General features: G+C 37.8%; 1 protein-coding gene across 1 annotated transcript; it reads left to right on the top strand.

The window, feature by feature from the left end:
- The first annotated feature begins 12 nt into the window (after positions 1–12).
- VIRMA (vir like m6A methyltransferase associated) lies at positions 13–25,365 on the top strand. The gene is made up of 24 exons (XM_026841785.1): positions 13–98; positions 2,898–3,013; positions 3,268–3,354; positions 3,752–3,800; positions 4,389–4,557; positions 5,486–5,608; positions 6,149–6,433; positions 7,142–8,294; positions 9,554–10,045; positions 10,753–10,907; positions 12,297–12,379; positions 12,828–12,921; positions 13,057–13,601; positions 14,177–14,412; positions 15,161–15,413; positions 17,167–17,384; positions 18,636–18,768; positions 19,359–19,511; positions 21,402–21,562; positions 21,802–21,898; positions 22,940–23,106; positions 23,271–23,602; positions 24,445–24,588; positions 25,017–25,365. The coding sequence occupies exons 1-24, from the start codon at positions 36–38 to the stop codon at positions 25,172–25,174; spliced, it is 5,466 nt and encodes a 1,821-aa protein (XP_026697586.1). The 5' UTR covers positions 13–35; the 3' UTR covers positions 25,175–25,365.
- The last annotated feature ends 41 nt before the right edge of the window (positions 25,366–25,406 follow it).

The raw sequence follows: 25,406 nt of genomic DNA, 5'->3' as shown, positions 1-25,406 counted from the left end.
TGCCGCCGGAAGCCCCTCCCCGCGGCCGAGCCAAGATGGCGGTGGACACCGCAACCGAGCTCCTGTTTTTAGACACGTTCAAGCACCAGAGCGCGGAGGTAACGTGGCGGCGGTGTTGGGGCCTCCGCGCTGCTCCCTTTCCTTCTCCCCTGCTGCTGCTGGCGCCTTCCTGCCCGCGCTAGGGCTTCCCCGCGCCGCGGCGGCTGCGGGGCGCGGAGCGCCGCTGGGACGAGCGGGGCTGGGGTAGGCCCCGGTGGCGGTCCTCGCTTCAGCGGGTGGCCGCACAGGAGGGAGCAGCTCCTGCACGGGTGCCCGCTGAGGGGGGATCTCCGCCTTCTCTCCGCCTTTCCCCCGACGTCTCACTCGGGCTGTGGCGCCGGACCCCGCCGGGGCGGCTGCTGTCAGGGGACTGTACCGTGGTGGGAAGGAAAGGAAGATTCAGAGGTATTAGGGAGGAGAGGCTAGCGGGAAGCAAAGAGGGTAGAACCGATTCAGGAAGCCCATAAGGGAGGACGTGACAGAGAGAGCCGTACCTGGTGAGATACTTAATGCTCTTCTGTAGCTAATGAGTAGTATTTCTGTGTATGCGAAATACTCACTTAAATTTATGCAATCTGTGTGCATCGTGAACAGAACGTGTATTCAAACTTGAATTTGCAGTGAGAGATTGTGTCAATATTCCTCTTCAAGGCTGTTGGGATCCTGAGCATCCTTGAAGTTGCTTGTGTTGCAGCAGTTTTGCCCAGGGCTTGGCCTATTGTGCTGTTCAGGAGGGAAAAAGGGGACCATCAGGAGGAAAATGAAAAGTGTAGTGCAACGTAAGAAAGATGTTACAGAATCATAGGATATCTCAACTATGTCAATAGACAGGCATTAGGGAAAGAAGAGTATTTTGAGATGATGTTGCATTTAAAAACACATGATAAATTAGTCTGGAGTCCTTTGTAGCTGCCAGGATCAGGGAGACCCAGAAGTGTTTTTATTCCGCTATTTATGATAGTAGTGGGCAGGAAATGCTAGCTCCTGCTGTTCCCCTGGGTAGGAAACACCAGCCACTTCTGTTCCCCTCCAGGACAGTGTGTTCTCTTATTGAACGTTTTAAATTGTGTATAATTTCTGTCACTTTAATTTTTGTAAGTGATGTTTCTCAAACCTGAACCATTTTGAATCTTTACTAAAGAAAAAAACCAACATGTCTTTTACATGTTGCAGAAGAGCCTTCTTTATGTTATGCTTATTCTTCAGCTAAATGGATCATGAATCTTGCATTGGAACTTGTAGTTCTTGGCAGGTCCTGCTGAATTTGCTAATAAAATTATTTATTTGGCTTAGCTATGCACTTTAACATTTTTTGAGCAGTTCTGATGTGGTTATTTTTTTTAATGTTTTGGAAGGAAAGTGGATGGAATTCATTTGCCATCTTGATGATGTTGGTTTGTGGCTGTCAGGGAATAATCCTATATCACTTAAGCAGGAATTTGTCTTTGGGCAGTGCTACTAGATACCTGGATACAAAGCCTCCTCACCAGCAGCTCTTCCTCCAGAAATCTGGGTTTCCCACGTGACATGTAAACCTTTGTTAAAGCCAAAGGAAAGAGCTTCCACAGCCCTCACTCCTCACAGGCTACAGTCACCTCATCCCTGTTAATAAAGCTGTGCTCCCTATCAGAGTGGGATTTCTTTTGTTCTACTCACCTGCTTGTAATATGTCAGCCCTTAGGGCGAGATGTATTTATGCACAAAAGGATGCGTGTATAGATTTCTTATTTAATAACACTAATATGTGCCCAAAAGTACACACTTATTCTTTACTTGTAACTATTTATTAGCTTTCTAAAAATTTTAGTGCTTTCTTGCCTTATGCTGGTAATTTTGGAGTTTCAATTGCTTTCTGATTGTGGTGAAAGTTGTATAACTTTTGACTGCAGATCAATTTGGTTTTCCATTTTAATCTTTTAGTTATGTTGGTAGACACTTAGATCAGGGTTTGTGTGTTTTGTTTTGTTGTGTTTTTTTTTTTTTCCTAGCAGTCTGCTCATTCAGTTTGAGAATTGGAAACATTAAGTGAGAAATGTGATTCTGAGCTATTTCAGAAAGTCTTTATGTGCTTAGAGTTGGACATATAGTTGATATATGTGTACTATTTTATGGGAGTATACATGATAGAGATGATGTATAAATATAATAAGACCTACCATAGTGAGTTGAGTGAGAGGAGACTTTCAGCATTAATCTAGTGGCTTCTACATGGGAAGTCACTGACTTTATGATTACTTCCTAGTTTGCTCAAACATCTTTTAGGAGTGCTGAAACATAACATTTCTTTATACCTGCTATTTTTGTGTTGTAAACAGTAATGTTATTTGCAAAGGGTTTTCAGATGTTATTGCAAAATTGCAGAAATAAACATCATATGGAATTTTTGTACAGCTCTAGCAAAACATAGTATCTTTATTATTTCTAATAGTACATTTGAAATACAATGTTTGCTAGTGTTTAAAATTAAAGCATGCATTTTCTTTTCTCTTTAGTTATAAATTTGATATGTTTTATTAAAAGGGAATTATATACTCAGTTTTTCTTTAGTAATTTAAGTTACAGTTTTTGCTCTTACCAACATACTTTGTTAGAGAAAAAGTTGTTGCTGTTTAAGATTCTTGCAAATAAAGGGAACTAATGATGTAAACAAGACAGTAACACTTTGTATGAAAAAGCATTAAACATATATGTGCCAGAAGAAAATAATAATTTTAGATTAATAGTGTTTAACATTTTACAGAATTGAATTTTGTAATTATTAGGATTGCAGCCTTAATTTGGTTAATAAAGTATATTGAATACATGTTGTTTCCATTTTACAATTCTTAGACTTTCTTTTTTTTTTTTTTTTTCTGTAGCAAAGTACCAATATAGATGTAGTTCGTTTTCCATGTGTGGTTTACGTCAATGAAGTACGGGTCATTCCTCCAGGAGTGAGGGCTCACACAAGCTTGCCTGACAATAGGGCTTATGGGTAAGTGAAAGATACTAGGTGTCTGATTCAGGAAAACCTACCTGTTATTTTTTTCTCAAACTTGTATATCTCAGTAGAACTTCCTATGTAAAAAGGTAAAATGCATTTATGTATCTGCTGAATTTGTAATTATTTTGGCGAGTTATTTAAATAGTATAATTTAAAGGGGTTTTTTCCCTTTAAATTTCCCTTAGTCCTACTTACTCTGATAAAGAGATCAAAGGGTTTAATTTTTACTTTTGTTCTGATTCCAGAGAGACATCCCCACATACATTTCAACTGGACTTGTTTTTCAACAATGTCAGCAAGCCAAGTGCCCCTGTTTTTGATAGGCTGGGGAGGTAAGTACTTTCAGGATTTGTGCCTGACTTCATTATCTACCTTTTCTTCCTGAGAATTTTTTATAGTAGAAAATGCGTGATAGACAATCTGTATCTCCCATGTTTTTCATGTTTGGTCTGGTTTTTGATAGTTTGTGTTCTCGCCCTTTTCCTCCAGTCTGTGTGGGAAGACAGAGGTTCATGCTTAAGAGAAGATTCTGTTATTTTTAAACTTACAGAGCCCATATATGTTAATGAAAAATATTTTCTAGAAATAAGTGATTTCACACTCTTGTTTTTAAGAACATGTATTTATTCAATGTATTTATTGCCTTATGTGTTTAGTACTGCTGTGCTTAATTTCTGTGAACATGCTTTATATTAATGGAAAAATAACTTTGGATATTTTATTAAACAGCCTCGAATATGATGAAAACACCTCAATTATTTTCAGACCCAATGCAAAGGTAATGCAATGTGATTTAAACCTGCTCTTCTTTTCCACATGTCTGTCATTTAGGTATAAATACGGTTGTGTGTGGTGCATTAGCACTGTGTAAAGCATTTATTGTATAAAATCTTATTCTAAAACTTGCTTGTAGTTCAGATACTCGTTACTTTAGAATCTGCATCTACAATGGCATGACTTGTAGAAGATTTGATTGCTTGGCTGTTCCTATGGAGATTACCAACAGAACTATCCACTTCTTATGATCAAAGATGAATCAGAACTTTGTGTCTGCAGGCCAAAGCTAAGCACATCATTTTCAGTTCTGTTTGGGTTTATTTCATTCAAATCAGTGTTTGTGTGACCCACAGTAAAGGGGTTTTTTTTCATTAATAGGCTCTAGTTGATTAGGTAATATATTGCAAGGAATTGAATGCTTTTGCAGAAAGATTATTTTTTTGTTGTTTTCTCAGTTTTCAAAATGTGGAGTAAAGAGATATTTTAATTTTGGGTATGTTTTATGCACATACTGATACAGTGATATTAAAATAACTTTTCTGAAGTTGTCTTGTGTTGGTTTTAAGGGCTTTTTCTTTTTAAAATACAGGTCAACACAGATGGATTGGTTCTAAGAGGGTGGTACAACTCTCTGACTTTGGCAATATATGGCTCAGTTGACAGAGTAATAAGTCATGAGAGAGAGTCACCTCCTCCACCCCCACCTCCACCACCACCTCCCCAGCAACAGCCTGGTTTGAAAAGAAACCCAAAACATGGTAAGCTTTGTGAGAAGACATAGATTCTTTTTGTTTTTTTTTTTTTCAATTAAATCAACATCATACTATTCCATCTGAAACCCCCCCCCCACAATTCTTTCAAATTTTAGATTTCAGTCACTTTATTTTTCTAGTTTTATGTCTTTCTCCTCTAGTTTTGTATTTTCTTTTAGATTTATATTGGATGATTCTAAGTAGATTCTTGTCTAGTGTTTTTTTGAGAGTGGGTTACTTGATCTATTGCTAGTTACTTATGATGGTCAAAATGCAGTTTGATTTGTGTGAGCTCATTAAAATTTAGATGATTGAAATCTCAGAAAAAGTGATTGGAATAGTATTAAAATCATAAGAATATTTCACAGTCATAATTAACTTTTGTGACTTGTATGTAAAGTACATTCCAGAATAGTGTTTACTTTCCACTGATGTTAGAATGGCCATGGATAGAATTAATGATCAAGTTTCTGCTTCAATTTTGGTTTTAGATTTAAAATTAGGACTGTCTTGTTCAATGTAGAGCTGTTGGGCTGCAAAATTTGAATACTCTATGTAGTAAAAAGCAGTTGTAAACTATAAAAACCATTTGATTAAATTGTAAACTTTTTAAAGTAAATCAGATATTATTGGTAGAGTTACAACGTTGCTAGTGTCAAAGCCAAAAATGGCAATTACCCATGTTAATTTTAACCCAGTATTATATAAAAAAACCATCAGTGGTGTTAATAAGCTTGCTTATTGATGTAGTTCTTTTTTACATCAAAAGTGACTTGAGAAAACGCTCATATACTGCAAGTGCAGAATACAGATTAAATGACAGCCGGGAAATTAGGTGCTCTCTAGTCAAAAGTAACACTGAAAAACTAAAATTTCCTGCTTCTATTCCTGTGATTCCATTAAATGCAAGTTTTTATTTTCACAATAAACATAGTTGATGGAGAGAAAGAAGACCAGTTCAATGGCAGCCCTCCAAGACCACAACCTAGGGGACCAAGGACACCTCCAGGCCCTCCCCCTCCTGATGATGATGAGGATGAACCTATGCCAGTGTCAGGTAGAATGACTGTATTTTATCTGCTGCACTTTACTGCTTCATGGAGGCAGAATTCTGTATTCCTGCCCAATGTGAGATTGCCTGTCTGGTGTTACATTTGCTGGACAGATTCAGTTTTAGTGAAGGGATTTGAAAGAAAATCTGTTGGCTATGTTAAATTGTATCAGTTTAAAAGTTAGTAGATTTGAGAGTATTGGTTGACCAATACCTTGCTTGAACATGCTGCTTGTATTTAATATAAATGTTCTGTTGGCTCCAGTATTCATTGCCCTTATCCTCCATACTTCTGCAGAGTCTGCCAAGTTCTTTGGTCTGCATATGGGTTAAGAGTGCCAGGAACGCTTTACATGTTTCTTTATAATCTTACTGAACTAAGTGATTGTTGCTTGTGTTCAGTCAAATCACCAGAACATTTTCTGAAGATTTTCTTCAAGATACGTTTTTTTGTATCTCCACTATGTGTAATGCAAAATTCTAAAATGTATTATTGAGTGTTGGATTTCAGAGAAATACTCTCTTAAATTTTGTGTCTGCTTTTAGTGGTTGGGGAAAAAGAAGATGATGTGGACCATAGGGAGGATTACTTTGAGCCCATTTCCCCTGATCGAACATCCATTCATCAAGAAAGCCAGTATTCTGATGATGGAGAAGTGGAAGAAGATCAACCAGAAGAAGGAGAAGATGAAGACGACGTGGATGTTGAGGAGGAGGAGGATGAGGATGATGATGATGGGCATACAGTCGAGAGTATTGCTGATGAGGAAGAGGAAGAGGAGGAGGAAGATGAAGATGAAGAGGAGGGTGAAGAGGAGGAAGAAGGTGAAGGTAAGTGAAGTTGTAAAAAGTTAAGGGATGAAAATTAGTTTTATGAAATTTTGATGGCATTATCATTATGGTGCCTAGGTGTGAAGAGAACTGGATCTTTTTCCATTGGTCACTGTACTGTTGCCTGCCTTGTTTATGGTTCTGACATCTCTTGAGAACAGTATTTTGCTGTGGAATGTTTATTCCTTTATAGTAAATCTTCCTGTCACTTTCTCTAAATAGAGCAAAATAGATACAGCTTTTATAAGTCAGAATGAACATTCAGTATTATCTGTTTTGTTTACAAGCATAGGAAAGTGGTGAAAGAAATTATTTCTTAATTAAATATCAAATTAAGTTGTTTATGTAATAATGTCTGTAGTCATTTTCTTATATTACTTAAAGTTCCCATGCATACCTGTGCAAAATTTCAGGCTAGAAGTTTTATGATAGATGCAATCATAGGAAGGAAATTATATGATGTTCTTGTAGTACCTATTTGTACCCTAGTTCAGCTTCTAGCTTTCTATGTTCTTTTAAATGTCTCTATTATTACAATAAAAATCTGTCAAATGGAGCTTTCACTTATATCTGAAGAGAGAAAGCTTTCTGTATGTAAGTGTATGATTGTTCTTTAATTAGTAGTATTTGTATTAAATTATTTTTTATTTTGAGCAGATTCACATTCATAATTGATTTTATTTCATAACTGAATCTTTTTTGTTTTAGGAGATGATGGATATGAGCAGATTTCAAGTGATGAAGATGGAATTGCTGATCTGGAACGTGAAACATTTAAGTATCCAAGCTTTGATATTGAATATACTCCTGAGGATCTGGCATCTGTGCCTCCTGTGACATATGAACCTTTTGAAAGGGAGCTTGGACCTCTTTTATACTTCAGCTGCCCTTACAAGACGGTATTTGAAAATGAAGTTGGTAAAATAAAGGACCAAGACCCAGAAAAAGAAAATTCAGGGGCAGTGGAAGCCTCAGTGAAATTAACTGAACTGTTGGAATTATATCAAGAGGAGAGGGGTGCAAAGTGGGTCACTGCATTGGAAGAAGTTCCAAGTTTAATAGTAAAAGGATTGAGCTACCTGCAGGTGAAAGACACAAAGCAAGACTATATTACCCAGCTAGTAGACTGGACCCTGCAAGCTTTAAACCTTCAGGTAGCTCTCAAGCAGCCCATTGCTTTGAATGTCCGACAACTCAAAGCTGGGACAAAATTGGTATCGTCATTAGGAGAATGTGGGAGTCAAGGAATAACGGCACTCTTGCAGGCAGGAGTTATTAATGTGTTATTTGAACTGTTGTTTGCAGATCATGTGTCATCCTCCCTTAAACTTAATGCTTTTAAAGCTCTGGACAGTGTTATTAGTATGACTGAGGGAATGGAAGTGTTTCTAAGGGGTGGTGTAGATGTACATGAAAAAAGTGGTTATCAGAAACTCCTGGAACTCATTCTGTTAGATCAGACTGTGAGAGTAGTTACTGCTGGTTCTGCAATTCTCCAGAAATGTCACTTCTATGAGATTCTGTCAGATATTAAAAAGGTGGTCGATCAGTTAGCAGAGAACACTCCTTCTCTTCCTAATCACACGGAGCCAGAACAGGACCAGGACTTGGCAGGACTTGAAAGGACCAATCAAGAATATGAGAATGATGTGGAGGCTCCTATGGACATGGATCATCTTTTGGAATCTTCTAATATAAGTGAAGGAGAGATGGAAAAACTTGTTAGTCTTCTTGAAGAAATCTTCCATTTGATGGAAACTGCTCCTCATACAATGATTCAGCCACCTGTGAAATCTTTCCCAACCATGGCACGCATTACAGGCCCTCCAGAAAGGGATGATCCTTACCCTGTCCTGTTTAGGTATGGCAGTTGCAAGTTCACTTTCTAGAGCATATTTCCTCCAGCTTGATAGATATTTTTTTTTAGGGATGACCTTGCTGACTAACACATTTCTAGATGTTTCACTTTGTACTTTATTGGAGGGTTTTGGGTTGTGCTTATGAAGTTTGAGAGAGTTTTGATAGCTAATGTACCTGTTATTCTGTTGGCTTTCAATGGACCTAGCATGCATATAGCAAGAATTTAACCTCATGTTATTATGGGTGCTCTGCTAGCACTTCAGTTGCATTCATAGATCCTGGCCAATTGTACTAGGTGTTGTACAAGTGCATATTTGTCATCTTGGAACACGTCTGTGCGTATGGATAAAACAAGTCTGGAATACCTCTGCCTGTATGCTGAGTTGGCAAGATACAAGCCAGCCCTGGTTAGAAGTTGTGTACTAGTGTCAGCATAGCTCACTATTTCGCAGCACAGCAGAAGAGCTGAGGCTTGCCTGCCTCCAGCCATTTAAAGGATCCCATGGGTTATTTCTCTGTTAGCAAGCTTCTGTCTAGAAGGTAAATGCCAACATGTTTCTTTGGCAGTAGTAATGTACATCATGGCTAAATCTAAGTATCTACATGCACAGAGTCTTCAAATCACCTCTTACATAGGCTGTAATGATTGATTTCTCAGCACACTTAGAATGTTTAATGCAGCATTGATAATGATTCAGATACAGAGAATTTAATAAAGGTGTTATTTTGTTTGTAGATAACCATAGAATGGTTTGGGTTGGAAAGGATCTTAAAGATCATCTAGTTCCACCCCCCTGCCATGGGCAGGGACACCTTCCACTAGACCAGGTTGCTCAAAGCTCCATCCAACCTGGCCTTGAACACTGCCAGGGAGGGGGCAGCCACAGCTTCTCTGGGCAACCTGTGCCAGTGTCTCACCACCCTCACAGGAAAGAATTTCTTCCTTATATCTAATCTAAGTCTGCCCTCTTTCAGTTTAAAGGTGGTTTTGGTGAGGTATTTTTTGGTTTGTTTTTTTTGAGATCAGAACTTTATATTTAGGGATTTATTTCCTATAATTGCTATAGCATTTACGTTTTGTAAGATTAAAATTTTGTACTATGTAATTAGTTATGATTTCTCATAGTCCATAGAGCAATAAGTACTGAGGCTAAGATACATGTAGTGTCATATAATGTTGTTATGCAGTGTTGACAGACAATTGTAATACTGATTATTTTTCTGTTTGGTGTGGGTTTTGTTTTGTTTTTTGTTTTTCAGGTATCTTCACAGTCATCATTTCTTGGAATGCATTACTTTGCTACTGTCTATTCCAGTGACAGGTGCACATCCAGGCGTGCTTCAGGCTATACGAGAGATACTGCGTTTCCTGGCACAGTCACAGAAGGGTCTTCTTTTCTTTATTTCTGAGTACGAAGCAACGAACTTGTTGATTAGAGCACTATGTCAGTTTTCTGATCCAGATCAAGAGGAAGGTCTCCAATCAGATGGTGCCAATGAGGATACTTTTGCCCTGTGGCTCCTGCATTCAACACAGACTTTACAGTGCATTTCAGAATTATTTTGCCACTTTCAGCGGTGTACAGCCAGTGAGGAGACTGACCATTCAGATCTGCTGGGAACACTTCACAATCTTTATTTGATTACCTTTAACCCCGTGGGAAGATCTGCTGTGGCTCATGTATTCAGTCTGGAGAAAAATCTCCAAAGTCTTATTACTTTAATGGAGTATTATTCCAAAGAAGCTTTAGGGTAATTTATGCAATTATTTATATCCTTTAGGTTTTTACATTTTAAAAGCATCTATATTTTATAAATCAGTAAATCTAAAATATTTTTTCCTTTTAGATCAAGATGTTTTTATTTAAAAACAAATCAACCTTTAAGTAGAAGAATGTAACAGAAAATCAGGCCTGTCGTTTGTAATCAAGTACTTAATACCCAGAATCTGTGTAGGTCATCCACAAAGGTGTTGTAATATAGGTCAGAATTTTGGCTATATGAAAGTATCAGTAAGTAGGTAGTTTTCATTCAAGCATAAAACTTGACTGTAAAACAAGAAAAAGGTTTGACTGGGGAAATTGGACACTGCACACTTCTCTGGGGTGGGAATCTCTCAGCTCTTTTAAGTTCTTATAAGGGTTAAAGTGATTTTTCTCTGAACAGGCAATTTTACTACTTTAGGTATCAGTATTTTTAAAACATTTGTAAAACAGACCAAGTTACGGAAATGATTTGTGTGCTGCTTGACTCGTTCTCCTCTTGTGGATGCTGAAATACGGAGTCAATGTAAAAGATTTCATTCTTCAAAAAGCATAGGAGAAAATTGTGGGGGGTGTTTTGATTATATGGAGTCATCCTTGGTGAAGGTAAAAGTTCTGTAGGTAGATTTTTAGGGGTCAGAGAATGAAAATCTACATAAATCGGAGATCTAAAGACAATTCTTATTGTTATTTCAGAGACTCAAAGTCTAAGAAGTCAGTTGCTTATAATTACGCCTGCATCCTTGTTTTGTTGGTGGTTCAATCTTCCAGTGATGTCCAAATGCTGGAACAGCACTCAGCGCCTTTGCTGAAGCTTTGTAAAGCAGACGAAAATAACACCAAATTGCAAGGTACAGTATGTGTCATTATCGACTGAATTGTTTGAATGTGTAGAAGAAACCTTTTATATGTGGGTAATTGGTGCTTCACTATCATCTGTTTTGGATAACGAACTTCTTTTTCCAGCTGCATCTGATTAGTCGAGTCACTGAGATAATGTGTATTTTTTTTTTCTGTTAATGAGAGGTAAATAGGAAATTCTTTATAGCTAAATTAGTTTTCAAGTAATATTAACTACTATGATTTTTGGATAACTACAGGAAGTTTGAAATTATTTCTGCGTTGAAAAGAGGAGAGCAAATTTTAGTAAAAATGGACTAATCAGTCAATGAGCTGACACTTATTTTTGTTGTTCCCTTTCGTGATGTAGTCTTATAGGGTCTTCATATACTAAAAATAATCCGGGGACTGTTTTCTGGCACCAAGGCCAACTGGCATGGAATAGTCTGTTACCCTTTTACTAAATCTTTTGACCTCCAAACTGTGTGTTCCCTGGCATATGTTGACTCACAGATCAGGCCCAGGTCATTTGGAAAAAGCCATGGGGACTGTTCTGACACCTCAACGTTGAAACTCTGATGTCCAGAGTTGTGCTCTGCACTGCTTAACTGACTCATGTAGACATACCAATGATTTCTTACAAAACTTAAATGCACTCAAAGAAATCAGAATTCTTCAAATTTTTAGTTTAATTCCCAACTGCTATGCTCTTATTTTTTTTGCTCCCCACCTGATCATCATAATAGTTTCATGAGAAGTGGGGCTAATTTATTAAACCAAATCATGAAATCAGTCTGAGAGTAGTTGTCAATTCGTATCCAGTCAACCTTGAACATTCACATTCTCTTTAATATTTTCAGAAACAATGGGTTTTAAAACTTTAAATCTCTTCTCCCAGAAAATGGGGACTTTCAGGTTATTCTGGACTAAGAGATATTTAATCTGTAAGGCTTTCCAAAGTGAGTGTGTGTTACTGGTGCAGAGATTGGCTCCATTTGGACATTTAATAGGAGATTTGTATTCAGTTTGTAATAACCTGTTATGTATGTTAGGGGGATGTGCTTTGATCCTTGCCTTTTGTGGCTTTTTCTTTAGGTGACAGTGGGACCCTTAGTGTCTTTTATAATATATGTTTGGTTACAAATAATACCGATGATAAGTTGAAAATTATTTGAGTGTTCAGGGTGACTTGAGCCAAATTTTGTCTGTGTATGTGAGGTGTATTGCCTGTTCTGAAGTCTTGTTTTTCTTGATGCTTTTCAGCTGTCTACAGCTGAAATTTCACACTGGGCCTTAGTACCTGTTTTGTAAATTAAGTACTTTTTTTTAAAAAATAAGTTTTATGTTCATAAATGCACTGACAAGTTACTTGATTAACTCGCTTTTTTTTTTTCTCCCAGAGCTCAGCAAGTGGCTTGAACCTTTGAAAAATCTTAGATTTGAAATAAATTGTATTCCAAATCTCATTGAATATGTCAAGCAGGTTAGTAAAATACAGATAGATGCTATTTTTGAGTTGTGCTCTATAAGCTTAGATCTTTTGTAGCTTGATATTTTATCTTAGGTATGTACTACCATATGATATAAAAAAATATATGGTATTATCCAAAATAGATGTTTTTATTAAAGCTTATGATCTAGGCTAGTTCTTGCACTCATTTATTGAAAGAAAAGCTCAGCTAACTACGTGATGCAAAGATCCAACTGTTTAAACCTTTTAGCTCCCTATAAAATCATGATGCAGATGTCGACCCTCCTTTTTTTGTTTCTGCTGTATTTCTGACTGCTTTCCAAAAGGTGGAAAAATTGAACTTAAATTTTGTGGAGTATTTACTGTAACCAAATACAGAATTTGAACACTAAGCTAGTGATATACTTGTTTTAAAGTCCATCTTTGTAATACAGGTTCTTTTTTTTTTTTTTTCCCTAAGAATGTTGACAGTTTGATGACCCCAGATGGAGTTGGTCTTCCTACTGCACTTCGCGTTCTTTGTCATGTTGCATGTCCACCGCCTCTGGTAGAAGGTATGGTTGATATATTTATACTGCATAACATAGAAATCTCAGTTTTCCAAGTCTTTTACTTAATCATGTCTAAAGTGTAACTATGATTGCCCAGGAGAAATCAGACATACAGAAATGTTACTTTTTTCCATACAGGTCAACAGAAAGACCTTAAATGGAACCTTGCAGTTATTCAGCTCTTTTCTTCTGAGGGAATGGACACCTTCATCCGGGTATTGCAGAAGCTGAACAGCATTCTTATTCAGCCTTGGCGACTCCATGTCAACATGGGCACAACACTTCACAGAGTTACTACTATTTCTATGGCCCGCTGTACTCTTACTCTCCTTAAAACCATGCTAACAGAACTCCTGAGGGGTGGATCTTTTGAATTCAAAGACATGCGTGTTCCATCAGCACTTGTTTCTTTACACATGCTCCTGTGTTCTATTCCCCTCTCAGGCCGCTTAGATAGCGATGAACAAAAAATTCAGAATGACATTGTTGATATCTTACTGACTTTTACTCAAGGTGTTAATGAAAAACTTACCATTTCTGAAGAAACTTTGGCAAACAATACTTGGTCTTTAATGCTGAAGGAAGTTCTCTCTTCAATTTTGAGAATTCCCGAAGGCTTTTTCTCTGGACTTATACTGCTTTCAGAGTTGTTGCCTCTTCCACTACCTATGCAGACGACTCAGGTATAATTTAGTTTTCTGTAGTTTTTAAAGCATTTTAAATATGTATAACCCTTAGACCATTTTCATAGTTGTGAGGAAAACAGATATGTGAAAGGATAAATTAAAGTTTCTGTAAAGCATTTGTGTTCCTGTAGATTCTTTGAAGATACATCTTTATCAGAAACAAAATTGTTATTTGGAGCATCTTTTAAAATTAGCAGTCATGTGTTGTTCATCTTCCCTTTGCAAAATTATACAGACTCCCGTTCTGTTACTTAAATGATTGACTATGAAGCCTTTGAATTTAACCCTGAATGCCAAACTCTCAGTATATTAAGGCTCTCCTTTCTTTTGGCATGGATCTTGAATTTGTGGTCTCAAATAAATACAGAAGGTCTGTGATAACCGATGCTCCCAAAGGAGTACCTGATTTGCTGGAATTGAACCCTGTCATTCAGTGATAATAATGAAAATGGCATTCCATGATTTTGATGAGGACAGTATTAGTACTTAGTCTTTGTTTATACCTCTTGATAGAGTTTGGATTTTATGATAAAAGTTGAAAGGAAAAACCTCCTGTCCTTCTGTTCCTGCAGGTAATTGAACCACATGATATTTCAGTGGCACTCAACACCAGGAAGCTATGGAGTATGCATCTTCATGTTCAGGCCAAACTCATACAAGAGATAGTTCGATCTTTCTCCGGTTCATCTTGCCAGCCTATTCAGCATATGTTGAGACGTATTTGCGTTCAGTTGTGTGACTTGGCTTCACCTACTGCTCTTCTTATTATGAGGACTGTATTGGATCTGATTGTAGAAGACCTGCAGAGGTATCTTTGTCTTCTATTGCAAATATTTCTTTAATGAACTCTTAAATTCACCTTGGTTCTGTGCAGTAGATTTAGCAGGAGGAAGATACTTTCAGAAATATTACTTACCCATTATGAACTGAATGAATTTTCAGTCCAGTGCTATATACTGTGTCCTGATAATGCGTAATTGTGCCAAGGAACCATCTCATACCTTTAAGTTTTGATGTAGACAGTTTCACATTGTATGTTTATGGTAAGTACTTTAGGAAGACTTTCTTCAGGCTGTCTTTATAAAGCCTTATCTTGTCTGTGAAGTGCTTCTAAAGGACCTGTCTGATACAAATAAGAAAAGCGGGCCAGTAAAGTTTGCTACAGTGGAATTTACATAATAAAAGGAGAATGTGTAGATGTTTGTAATCTGGAGGAAGTTGAATACTACAAATTTTGTGCATTTTGAACCAATGAGTACTGTTTATTTAAAAGTGTAATTATCCACATAGAATTGTATGCTTTTATGCAAACAGTATCTAATTAGATTCCTTATAGTATGTTAAATGCATAATGGATTAGTTAATTTATGATGCAACTAGAGGTCATTTAGTGAATGTTGAGCAGTTTTCAAAAAGTAAGTGAAACTAAGTTTAAGTATGTAAACTAGGTGGGTTTTTTCACAGTGCAGAATTATATGACTCCTATAATGGTTGTTTTTATAGTTTTTTTAGATCACTTAAAACAGCTTTTTCAAAGTACATTGATATCCTTTCAGCAACACAGAGGATAAAGAGAAACAGTACACTGGACAGACCACTCGATTACTTGCTTTACTGGATGCCCTGGCTTCGCATAAAGCTTGTAAACTGGCTATTTTGCATCTTATCAATGGAACTACTAAAGGCGATGAAAAGTATGCAGAGGTTTTTCAGGAGCTCTTGGCTTTGATGCGATCGGCTGGGGACAATGTCACTCATCAACAGTGTGCTGAATATGTCACTTCTCTTTTGCAGTCCCTCTGTGATCAGGTATTTTCTATGTTTAATGCATAATATGTGGTGATAATTGTAGGAGACAAACTAAATGAGGCTTTTTCTCAGGTACCTGACTTTTTTCCAAAAGAAAAAAAAAATCAACTTTGTTAAAACAAAATGAAAAAATTTGTATGGTTGGCTGCTTTGGGAGATTTGGTGTCTTGTTGCTCTTGAATGTAAATACTTAATTTTTATGCTATCTCTTTTGCGTTATGTGCACTATTTTGATAGCAAACGGAATGACACAAAGTCTGCCTGTCCCCTCAGCTGAGGGAGCAGTGTCATTTCTCTCTGTGGGCCACTGGCAAAACTTGGGTTGTCACTATTCACCTCTTACCTGGTTGATTAAATATGTATCTTCAGTTCATCTAACTGAAACCTCTTGTAAATGTATTTCAAATATATAAATCATATGCTGCTACCATAAAACTCCACTGTTAAACCCCCCCCACATAAGTTACTAGAGCAGGGTAAGAACTGTTATCTGAAAACCGACTCATAGACTAGTCCCAGTAGTTTCTTATTACTGGAGTGTATAGATTTGCATGTTATTTATCTTACTAGTTGCATTTATTTATTTGCTTTAGTGCTTACCCATTTACGCAAAGGACATTTGAGCATTGTTGGTCAGTAGAAATTAATTACCCATTTGCTTATAAACTAGAGCTCTTTGCCCATACAAATTTATTATGGAAGTCAGTTGGTTTATTTTATGCAAAATGTGGAGGAAGCAGTAGATCTTAAACTTCCTAGTTAGTGTCTGCAGCCTCTTAATTTTCGTAAAACCACAGAATCATAGAATATCTCAAGTTGGAATGGACCCATAAGAGTCATTGAGTCCAAGTTCTCTGCTCGTTGCAAACTACCTAAAACTAAACCATAGGACTTAAGAGCGTTGTCCAGATGCTCCCTGAACTCTTGACAGGCCTGGTGCTGTGACCACTTCCCTGGGGAGCCTGTTCAGTGACTGACCACCCTCTCAGTGAAGAGCCTTTTCCTAATGTCCAACCTGAACCTCCCCTGATGCAGCTTCATTCCGTTTCCTTGTGTCCTATCGGAGAGGAGATCAGCATCTTCTCCGCTGCCAGAGAAGTTAGCCTGATAGTATGTCCAGTTCTGGGATCTGCAATTTGTAAAAGACTTTGAAAGAACACAGAAAAACCCCATTCAGAGTATTAAAGGATTAGAGAAAATGTCTTAGGAAAACCAAAAACTTAAAAGCATTTCCCCCTCTGCTGCCTGCCTTGAGGAAGCTGTAGACTGCAGTGAGATCACCCCTCAGCCTTCTCTTCTCTAGGCTGAACAAGCCAAGTGACCTCAGCTGCTCCTTGCATTTTGATGAATGTTTTGAGATTAAGGGACATTTTGACTACCTAGGTAAGAAACTACATGTTATCCAATGACTGTTTAGCTTTTAGTTGTGGCTCTGTTACCACATTTCACCCTTTTGAAGCTTTCATATTTTTTAAAATCAAGAATGACTTGTAACCCTTAACAGAACCAAATTAGAAAGGATACTCTAGATTAGTATTTTACTGGTCAGTAATAACTGAAATACTGGAATAATATGATAAAGGTGTAGTGAAAGAACCTAGTGCTTCTGAACTAATGTATGATTTATACTTATTACTGGTATACAGAATGCATTTTTTTACTACATGTAAATAATAATAATAATAATAATAATAATAATAATAATAATAATAATAATAATAATAATAATAATAATAATAATAATTTTTTCTAGGATATTGCACTCATTTTACCAAGTTCATCAGAAGGCTCTGTGTCTGAATCAGAGCAGCTTTCCAACTCCTTACCAAACAAAGAGCTGATGCCCTTAATTTGTGACTGTCTGATGGAAACATTAACTAATTCTGAGAGCAGTTACAGTTGTCTGCTGACATGTATCCGAACAATGATGTTCCTTACAGAGCATGACTATGGCTTCTATCACCTGAAGAGGTATGGTGTTTTAAGATAGCAGTAAGAGTTTAAAATTATTTAAAAACTTCTGCAGTGTGAAATAATTTCCTACTCATCTAGTAGGAAGTGTTGAGGATAAGGCACTCAAACTTTCTCTTTGGGGCTTCAATGTTTTATTCAATAGTTCGTCTTCCTTCACTTGAGATTTTATCTCTGAGTCATTTCTGCAGTATGCACACAGGAGCACTTTCTTTCAAGAAACAAACAAAGCATTGAAAAAAGGTTTGTACACTCCATTTGTCCATTCCAAGGCTGGAGGATTAGAATGAGATAGAATGCCTATGTCCTTCCCTTTTAAGTCACTCAGTAGTTAGAGCTCTTGTCTGGGACATTGGAGAGCCCAATGTCATTTCCTCTGTTTTGAGGGGATTCAGTTCGCCCTTCCCCAGAGTGTTCTGACCTCCACACAATTAAGGCTGTGAAATGAGGATTATTTTTTTTTAAAACGACTCCTGTTGACTCCACTCCCTTTTGAACATAATACTTTTATGCATTGGACAGTATTGTGTTGTTTTGATGCTTAATTCCTTGTATCTGGACCTGTTCCTGTCCACTGAAGGTAAGGTGCAGAGAGGCAAGAAAGTTGTGAGGTTCCTAAAGAGAAAAAGTAGTACCTGGAGCCTTGTCAATAAAAGGTTGTTCAAAACACTCTTCTAAGCAGTGCTACAGAACTGTGCTGCTCAGACTCCAGACTCCAAGAAGCTATACAACCTGCAAATGAAAAATAATCAGGTTAAAGATGCTGCTCTTTCTATGATCCTGTACTTCTAGCTGTCAGTTTCAGTACACAGCCTTGCTATTTCTGTGTTGATGATTACCTTTCCAGTTTGTTTCTGCACTTAAGCATCATGGGATGCAGGGAAATTGTAACAGTGAGCATGATCTTGCTTTTATACATAACACCCTTGTGCCAGCAAATATTTCTGTACTCTATCCCTTTTCTGCCAAAGATGAAAAAGTAATTTCTTGTGGGTTTTAGAAGTTTTGCTGTAGTACCTATAGCTGTAGATATGCAGTCTGAAATATCTGCAGACAGCACTGGTGAGAAGAACAGCTTCGTACAGAGAAAATAATGAAGCTCCAGCTTTGTAATCAAGACTCAACTTGTTAATTGTAAAATTTACCAAATCTATTTTGCATATATGTTGTTTTCTTACAACAAGTTACAGTGGAATAGTCCCAATGTGTGCACTAATAAAGTGTTTTCTCTCTTTTTCATTGTTAAAACAGCTCTCTAAGAAAACACAGCAGTGCTCTGTACACTGTATTAAAACGAGTAATAACTAGTTTTAGCAAAGACACGGGTGAACTGGCCTCTTCTTTTTTGGATTTTATGCGACAGATTCTAAACTCTGATACGCTGGTAAGTGAGTGTGTATTGAATACTTAGACAAACTCATCTGCATTTCTCTGAAATGTACAGTGTAAGACATGTTCAGGACCAATTATTTCAGAAATCAGTTGACTGTGCAGATTGCTGTGTAAGGCTTTTCCATCAGTAGTGTTAGTGCCATCTTTAGTTTTTAATGAAATCTGTGAAAGCTGGGCAGAATATATGTTTAATAAACAGAGGGTTTTTCAGTAGGAAGAACAGCATCTTGATTCATATTGATTTCCTAAGCGGATAGTATGCTGTTGTGTCCAGGTTTTAGATTCATGGCATCATGTTAGAGTTGCTGTATTGATATGTAGTATAGAAAGGAATCTAAAATATTTGTTAATTTACAATACAAACCTCATCTTATGTAAGAACAGATTGCATTTTTCTTGATGCAGCATCTAAACTTGCTGACTGAAGTGTACTTTATTAAAATATTTTGCATAATATCTTTTAAAAGATTACTCTTGTTTTGCTAGATTTTCTCTAATGTGTGTTTGATTCTAAGCGGTTTGCAGTCCAGAAGTACAATGAATGGTTATGTGTATTTATTGCCCACTTGTCAAATATTTCAGGGATGTTGTGGAGATGACGGAAGCCTTATGGAAGCAGATGGATCTCATCCAGGTAGAACGCTGGGTCTAACTACTGCAGAGTTAAAACATCTGCTGCAGAACAAAGAAGAAACCCCAGAAAACCTGCTGCTTGATCTAGAGAAACATGTTATGGTAAAAGAATTTAAATGATTTAAGTTGACTTTGCAGTCTTGTATCTGAATGTGTTTCTAAAACAATGCAGACTGTCTTTATGAGAAGGGTGTGCAGTTCTGTGGCATACCTTGTGGAATTGGTAATAGCTGTTGCCATTGTTTTAATACTGATGTCCAAAATCACCTGTTTGGATGCAGGATGGTTTCTGACTTTATTCTTTGTATTGTGGTAATGCTAAGAAGTTTCAGGTAAGGTTGAGTTCACCTTGTGCTGAGAGTACTTGCGCACCATAAGAGCATATGCAGTTAACTGTGTGATGAAAGGCAGCGGATGCATACAATAAAGAGTACTGGATAGTGCTGAAGCTGATTGTTAATGTAAAGAGCAACAGGAACCATTGCTTAGCGGTGGCTTGTTGTTAGTGGTGACTAGTAACAAGTGAGATACCCAAGAGTCAGTACTGGGGCTGATAATGTTGGATGTTTTCATCGGAGAGCTGAATGGTGGTTACATCTTCAGTGAATTTGTGGATGACAGTAAGCTGGGGGAGTGTCTAATGTGACAAACAGCAAAGCCTTAATCCAGGGCAGCCTCAATAAACTTTTTAGGATTGATTAGCAGAAAGCTTGTGTGGTTTATTAGGAAGAATGGAAAGTTCCGCAGTGAGAGCGGTATAACCCCATGCCTGGGTGCAGTCTGGGCTGAAAAGGGCTAGGTGATTAAGGTGGATGTTAGGCTGAATATGGGCCAACAGTGCAAGGTCACTACAAATGAGGCGGACTGTGTTCTGAGCTATCTGGGAAGGAGCAGGGTCAGCAAATCAAGGGACCTTACTGTCTCCCTCCTTGGGGTGTGGTGAGCTCTCCTTTGGTGTGCTGCGTTCACGTTTGGCCAGCTTTGCCCTCTCACTGGTTTTAGAGAGATGCAGAGAAACTGGAAAGGGTTCTACCAAGGTAGTCAGGGACCTAGAGCACATGTGCTATAGCAAGAGCAGGGGAAAGCTGGGCTTGCTTAGTGTGGTGAAGAGGGCTAAGGAGCTATCTCGGAGCTATCTAACAGCTATTTAACAGCTATTTGGGGATAGTAACAAAGGTGGTGGAATCAAACTCTTTTTAATTCCAGATGATAAAACAAGGGGCAGTGGCTCCAAACTGTGGCTTCAGAGATTCAGGTTGACATGGGGAGGGGGTGGGAAATCACTGAGAAAGAAGCGCAGAACTGGAACAGAGTGGCTGTGGGTGCTCTGTCACTGGAGCTTTTTTTAGATGTGGATAGATAAAGTTATGGCTGACCTGATCTGGCTTTGATGATAGTCCTGCTTCAGGTGGGGGGGAATTGGATTAGAGGATATGCAGAATTCAGTCCAACCAATGTTTCTGTGATTCTAATTGCAAACTTAGCTCTGATATTCAAATCTAATCCTACATAACTGATGACAGCCATGCAGTAGATGACTAATTTAGAAGAGTCCATAAAACAGCTGCTCCACAGCTTGTTGGTCACAAATGCCTTTCCAGTTCCTTTCCTGGATGCCTAGATCTATGGGAAAAGATTAAAAGCTACAGCTGTGCTGAAGGAGAAATAGCAGACACTTAGGACATTGGAATGCTCTAGGATGTTGGAATGCTCTAGCTTGTTAACTAAAACTTGGAGTGATACCTTCTTTGGGACTATGTTATGGATGTTACTGCATCAGCTGGAAATGAGAACTAGAATGTGCATGTGGTGACATGATTTGTTTTATAGCAGACTGAGGAGCTGTCTGTTGTTGTTTATGTACTTGGTGTCTTAGTTTCACTGTGGGTGGATAGACTATTTTGTGTAGTACCCCTCTTTTTTTTAATTATCAAAAGCATTTTTCTTCTTCGGGAAGGAGAAAAATTTCTGACTTGTGCTATGTTGACTTAGGATCGTTCTAAGGAAGATGATGGCCTTGAATCCTTACTGGACAACATTGTTGGAGTGAGGCAGATGTTGGAATCTGCGGGTGATTCTTGTCCGCTGAGTGACCAAGATGTAGAGCCTATTCTTTCTGCACCAGACTCTCTTCAGAATTTGTTTAATAACAGGTAAAATGGTTAAGTGTGTGAGCATGCTACTTGCATGCAATAAGTTATGCATAATTATATTACAAACAGGATCTAAACAGCACTGTTGGCACTACTACCTACTAGTCCAAGTGTATTTAATTTCATGCTTGTATCAACGGTAAGGCAGCAACATTCACCCCAGGTTCAGTAATGCTGTGTATGCTTGCAGTTGGTTGTAATTCATAACCAAATAGGTATTTGGCATTGTTTTGTTGCAGGACTACATACGTGTTGGCAGATGTGATGGATGACCAGCTGAAGTCCATGTGGTTCTCACCCTTTCAGGCTGAAGAAATAGACACTGATCTAGATATGGTAAAAGACTTGATTAACATAACTGAAGGGGATTTAAAAATTACTGTTAACCTGAGCTAGTAGTATCAGAAATTCATACGGCCCAACTGTTTGTTTTTCTGAGCTTACCCTTGTAAATTGACCCTGATATAGGGCTTAGCATTCATTAAAAGTTGTTACCAAATACCTTCAGGTTCACTCAGAACCAGCCACAAAATTGGCACTTTCTACAGTGCTCTAACGCAGAAGTCATCTCCTTTAGAGGAACGTTTGTTGTGTCAGTCCTAATCTTCTTTTGCACTGCTGCTAGGGCTTTTCAGCAGTTTGTGTTAAACATGGACAAAGAATGTGAATTATTTTCTTTTCCTCGTCTTCTGTCATTGCAGTAGCTATCGGGCTCTTTGGATATTACTTTTTTTTGTTTGTTTGTATCTTTGCTCTGATGTGACAAAAGTGAAAAAAACCTGGCAGTAGTAAATGAAACTACTTGCACAAAAACTCTTAACAGTATTTGAAACTTGATTTTTATAATCTAAACTTTAAATGTTATTTTGAAAAATATACAATAACATTCTTTTGTTTTTTTAAACTAAGTGATCGGTAGTGTCTTCTTATATGAGAAATAACCAGTTTCCGTTAACTTCATTGCTTTCATTCTTTCTAGTTTAATTTACATGCAAAGATACTTGTGTTTTAATTTCTTAAAGAAAAATCAAACCGTTGATTCCTGTATAAAAGCAGCATTAATAAATTTATAGGACCGTAGCTTAAGCCAAAGAGTGCCTCACTCTATGTCATTTAGTGACAAGATAGGGGTTTGTACTTGAAAGTTATGCCCTTGATTTTGTCGAGATTCAAAACCATCAAGACGGTTTTGCTGCAGCTCTGCTGCTTTTTGTTACTGCTACTTTTTGTTTTGAGCCACACTACTGCAGTAGAGAATGGAGCTTTTTCACTGTAGTAGAAGGACCCTAACTGAATCTCATCCATCCTGGTACAGCATGTTTTCTTCAGAGATGCTAGTAATGATTGTTGTGATAAAACTAAACTCTCTCATTGCAGGTAAAAGTTGACTTAATTGAACTGTCAGAGAAGGGCTGCAGTGACTTTGACTTGCAAGCTGAATTGGAGAGGTCATTTTTGTCAGAACCATCATCTCCTGGCCGCACAAAAACCACAAAAGGGTTCAAACTTGGCAAACACAAGCATGAGACCTTCATAACTTCAAGGTAAGATGAGTTTAACGAGTAAACAGTTAGTGTGTTCAGCACTGACTTGTATATTCTCAAAATGTCAAATACCTTTCAAATTGCATCTCCAGTATGGAGAATGCATGACCTTCAGTATGAACCATTTTTACATTAACTAAATAAATCATGGTTTGTTGTGACAGTGGAAAATCTGAGTACATAGAGCCTGCAAAGAGAGCTCATGTTGTGCCACCACCAAGAGGAAGAGGCAGGGGAGGATTTGGACAAGGAATTCGACCACATGATATCTTCCGTCAGAGGAAACAGAATACGAGCAGGCCACCCTCCATGCACGTGGATGATTTTGTTGCTGCAGAGAGCAAAGAAGTGGTTGCTCCAGATGGGATACCACCAGCCAAAAGGCCACCAAAAGTGTCACAGAAGATTTCTTCACGTGGTGGGTTCTCAGGGAATCGTGGAGGACGAGGAGCTTTTCACAGTCAGAACAGGTTCTTTACACCACCTGCTTCAAAAGGTATATTTCCTTTATTAGAATTGGAGTAAATGAATGCTAAAAATGCTTCAGTAACACTAACCCAATTTACTATCAGTTAATCATCCCTACTGTGAGTTGTTCCCGAAGCAGTGTTGTTGAAATAAATTGTTTAGCGCTAGAAAAGGTTCTCTTGAGTGCTGTGGAATTGAAACAAGGCTGCAAGTTCCTGTGTTGCCTCTCTCTCCCTCTTACAAAAGGAATTAGCTGTTTTCTTTCAGCAACTGTTGGAGTGCTTTAAGAGGTGTAGTCAGGAAAAAAAAATAAAGCACGCTCTACCATTTGTGATATGGTAGTTCCTGAAATCAAGCATCACAATCCATCTCTGAGTTTAAAAGAGGCTTTTGAATGAAAGGATGCAAGATTCCATGAACCTGGAGATTCTAGCTAGAGAGTGTTCTGTTTCTTTCATACATAGACAAGATTGCATTCCTTTCCCTTCCATCCCATAATAAGGGCAAGTCCTTGCACAGTAGAAACAGGAAATGCTTCCATTCAGTAAAGTTATAAATACTAGGATTTACTTTACCACAAAACCTTAGAGTATAGCAGTCTATGTTAATACAGTAGATAATGTCAGTTCTTTTTACCTTGAGCTCATGTCTGAAAAATAGATGGTTTTCCCCTGATTCTGTGTATAATACAGTAACTTGTAGACTTTGAGTTAGAATACTATGTTGATGCAGAGCAGCTTCATCTATTTGAATTATGTAAATATTATGCTTACCATCCTGAGTACTGTGAAGACTGAAATGAAAAAAAAAAAAGAAAAAGTGATATTTGCTCTTGCTCAACAGCATGTGGGTTTTTCTCTCCCTGTCTAGGAAATTACAGTCGTCGTGAAGGCGCTCGAGGCTCAAGTTGGAGTGCACAGAGTACGCCCAGGGGAACCTACAATGACAGTAGAGGTGGTCAAAGCAATTTTAACAGGGGTCCGCTGCCACCACTGAGACCATTAAGTTCAGCAGGTACATGGTATTCATATGGGCATCGAACTATAGAAAATTCCTTGAATTTCATTTTTGCTTTACAAATGAAACCATGCAAGGATGCTGCAGACACCTTGAAATTCAGCAAATGTTTTAAGCATATATGAACAGTTATCACTGAGACTGTGTCAAATACATGCTTTCATACGAACAATCCATAAAGCTTGCTGAATTGAACACTTGATCGCAGAATCTTAATTTTGCATTCAGATTTTTGCAATTCAGTTGTCTTCGTACCTACATGGTAATTATAGAGCAAATCAAAGCAAAAAATGTTTGCCTAAAAGAAAAGTGAAAATTAAAAGGAGAAAACAGACCCTGTTTGTCTCATCTTGTTTTTGTTTCTTATGCTTTCACAGCAGCTACTACGCCTAGGGCTTTTTTTTTTTTTTTTTTTTTTTTTTAAGGCTACCGACCGAGTCCTCGCGATCGTGCTTCCAGAGGCCGGGGAGGAATTGGACCATCTTGGACAAGTGCTAATAGTAGTAGCAGTGGTGGCTCAAGAGGAAAGTTTGTTAGTGGAGGCAGTGGAAGAGGTCGTCATGTACGTTCCTTCACACGATAAAATGAGACCTAATGGAACGGCCCAACCACTTGCATTTGTGTGAAGATGGCAAAGAAAGCAGCGGCACTAAAGGACCAATTCAGAGTTATTAGTATCTGGAGGACATCAAGAGAATATTTTTGTCTGAAGAGAAGTTTTTGTTTGATACAAGACTTGAAATTTCAATAAAATTCAAGACTTTTTGTGTACAATTGTAAATTTTTTGTTCCTTTTGAAAGAATGTTTTCATTTT

Source organism: Athene cunicularia, assembly GCF_003259725.1.
Source record: "Athene cunicularia isolate RWA chromosome 2 unlocalized genomic scaffold, athCun1 chr2_part1, whole genome shotgun sequence".
Classification (NCBI taxonomy): Eukaryota; Metazoa; Chordata; class Aves; order Strigiformes; family Strigidae; genus Athene; species Athene cunicularia.
Note: the sequence above shows the minus strand (reverse complement) of the source record. Positions and strands in the feature narration are given on the sequence as shown.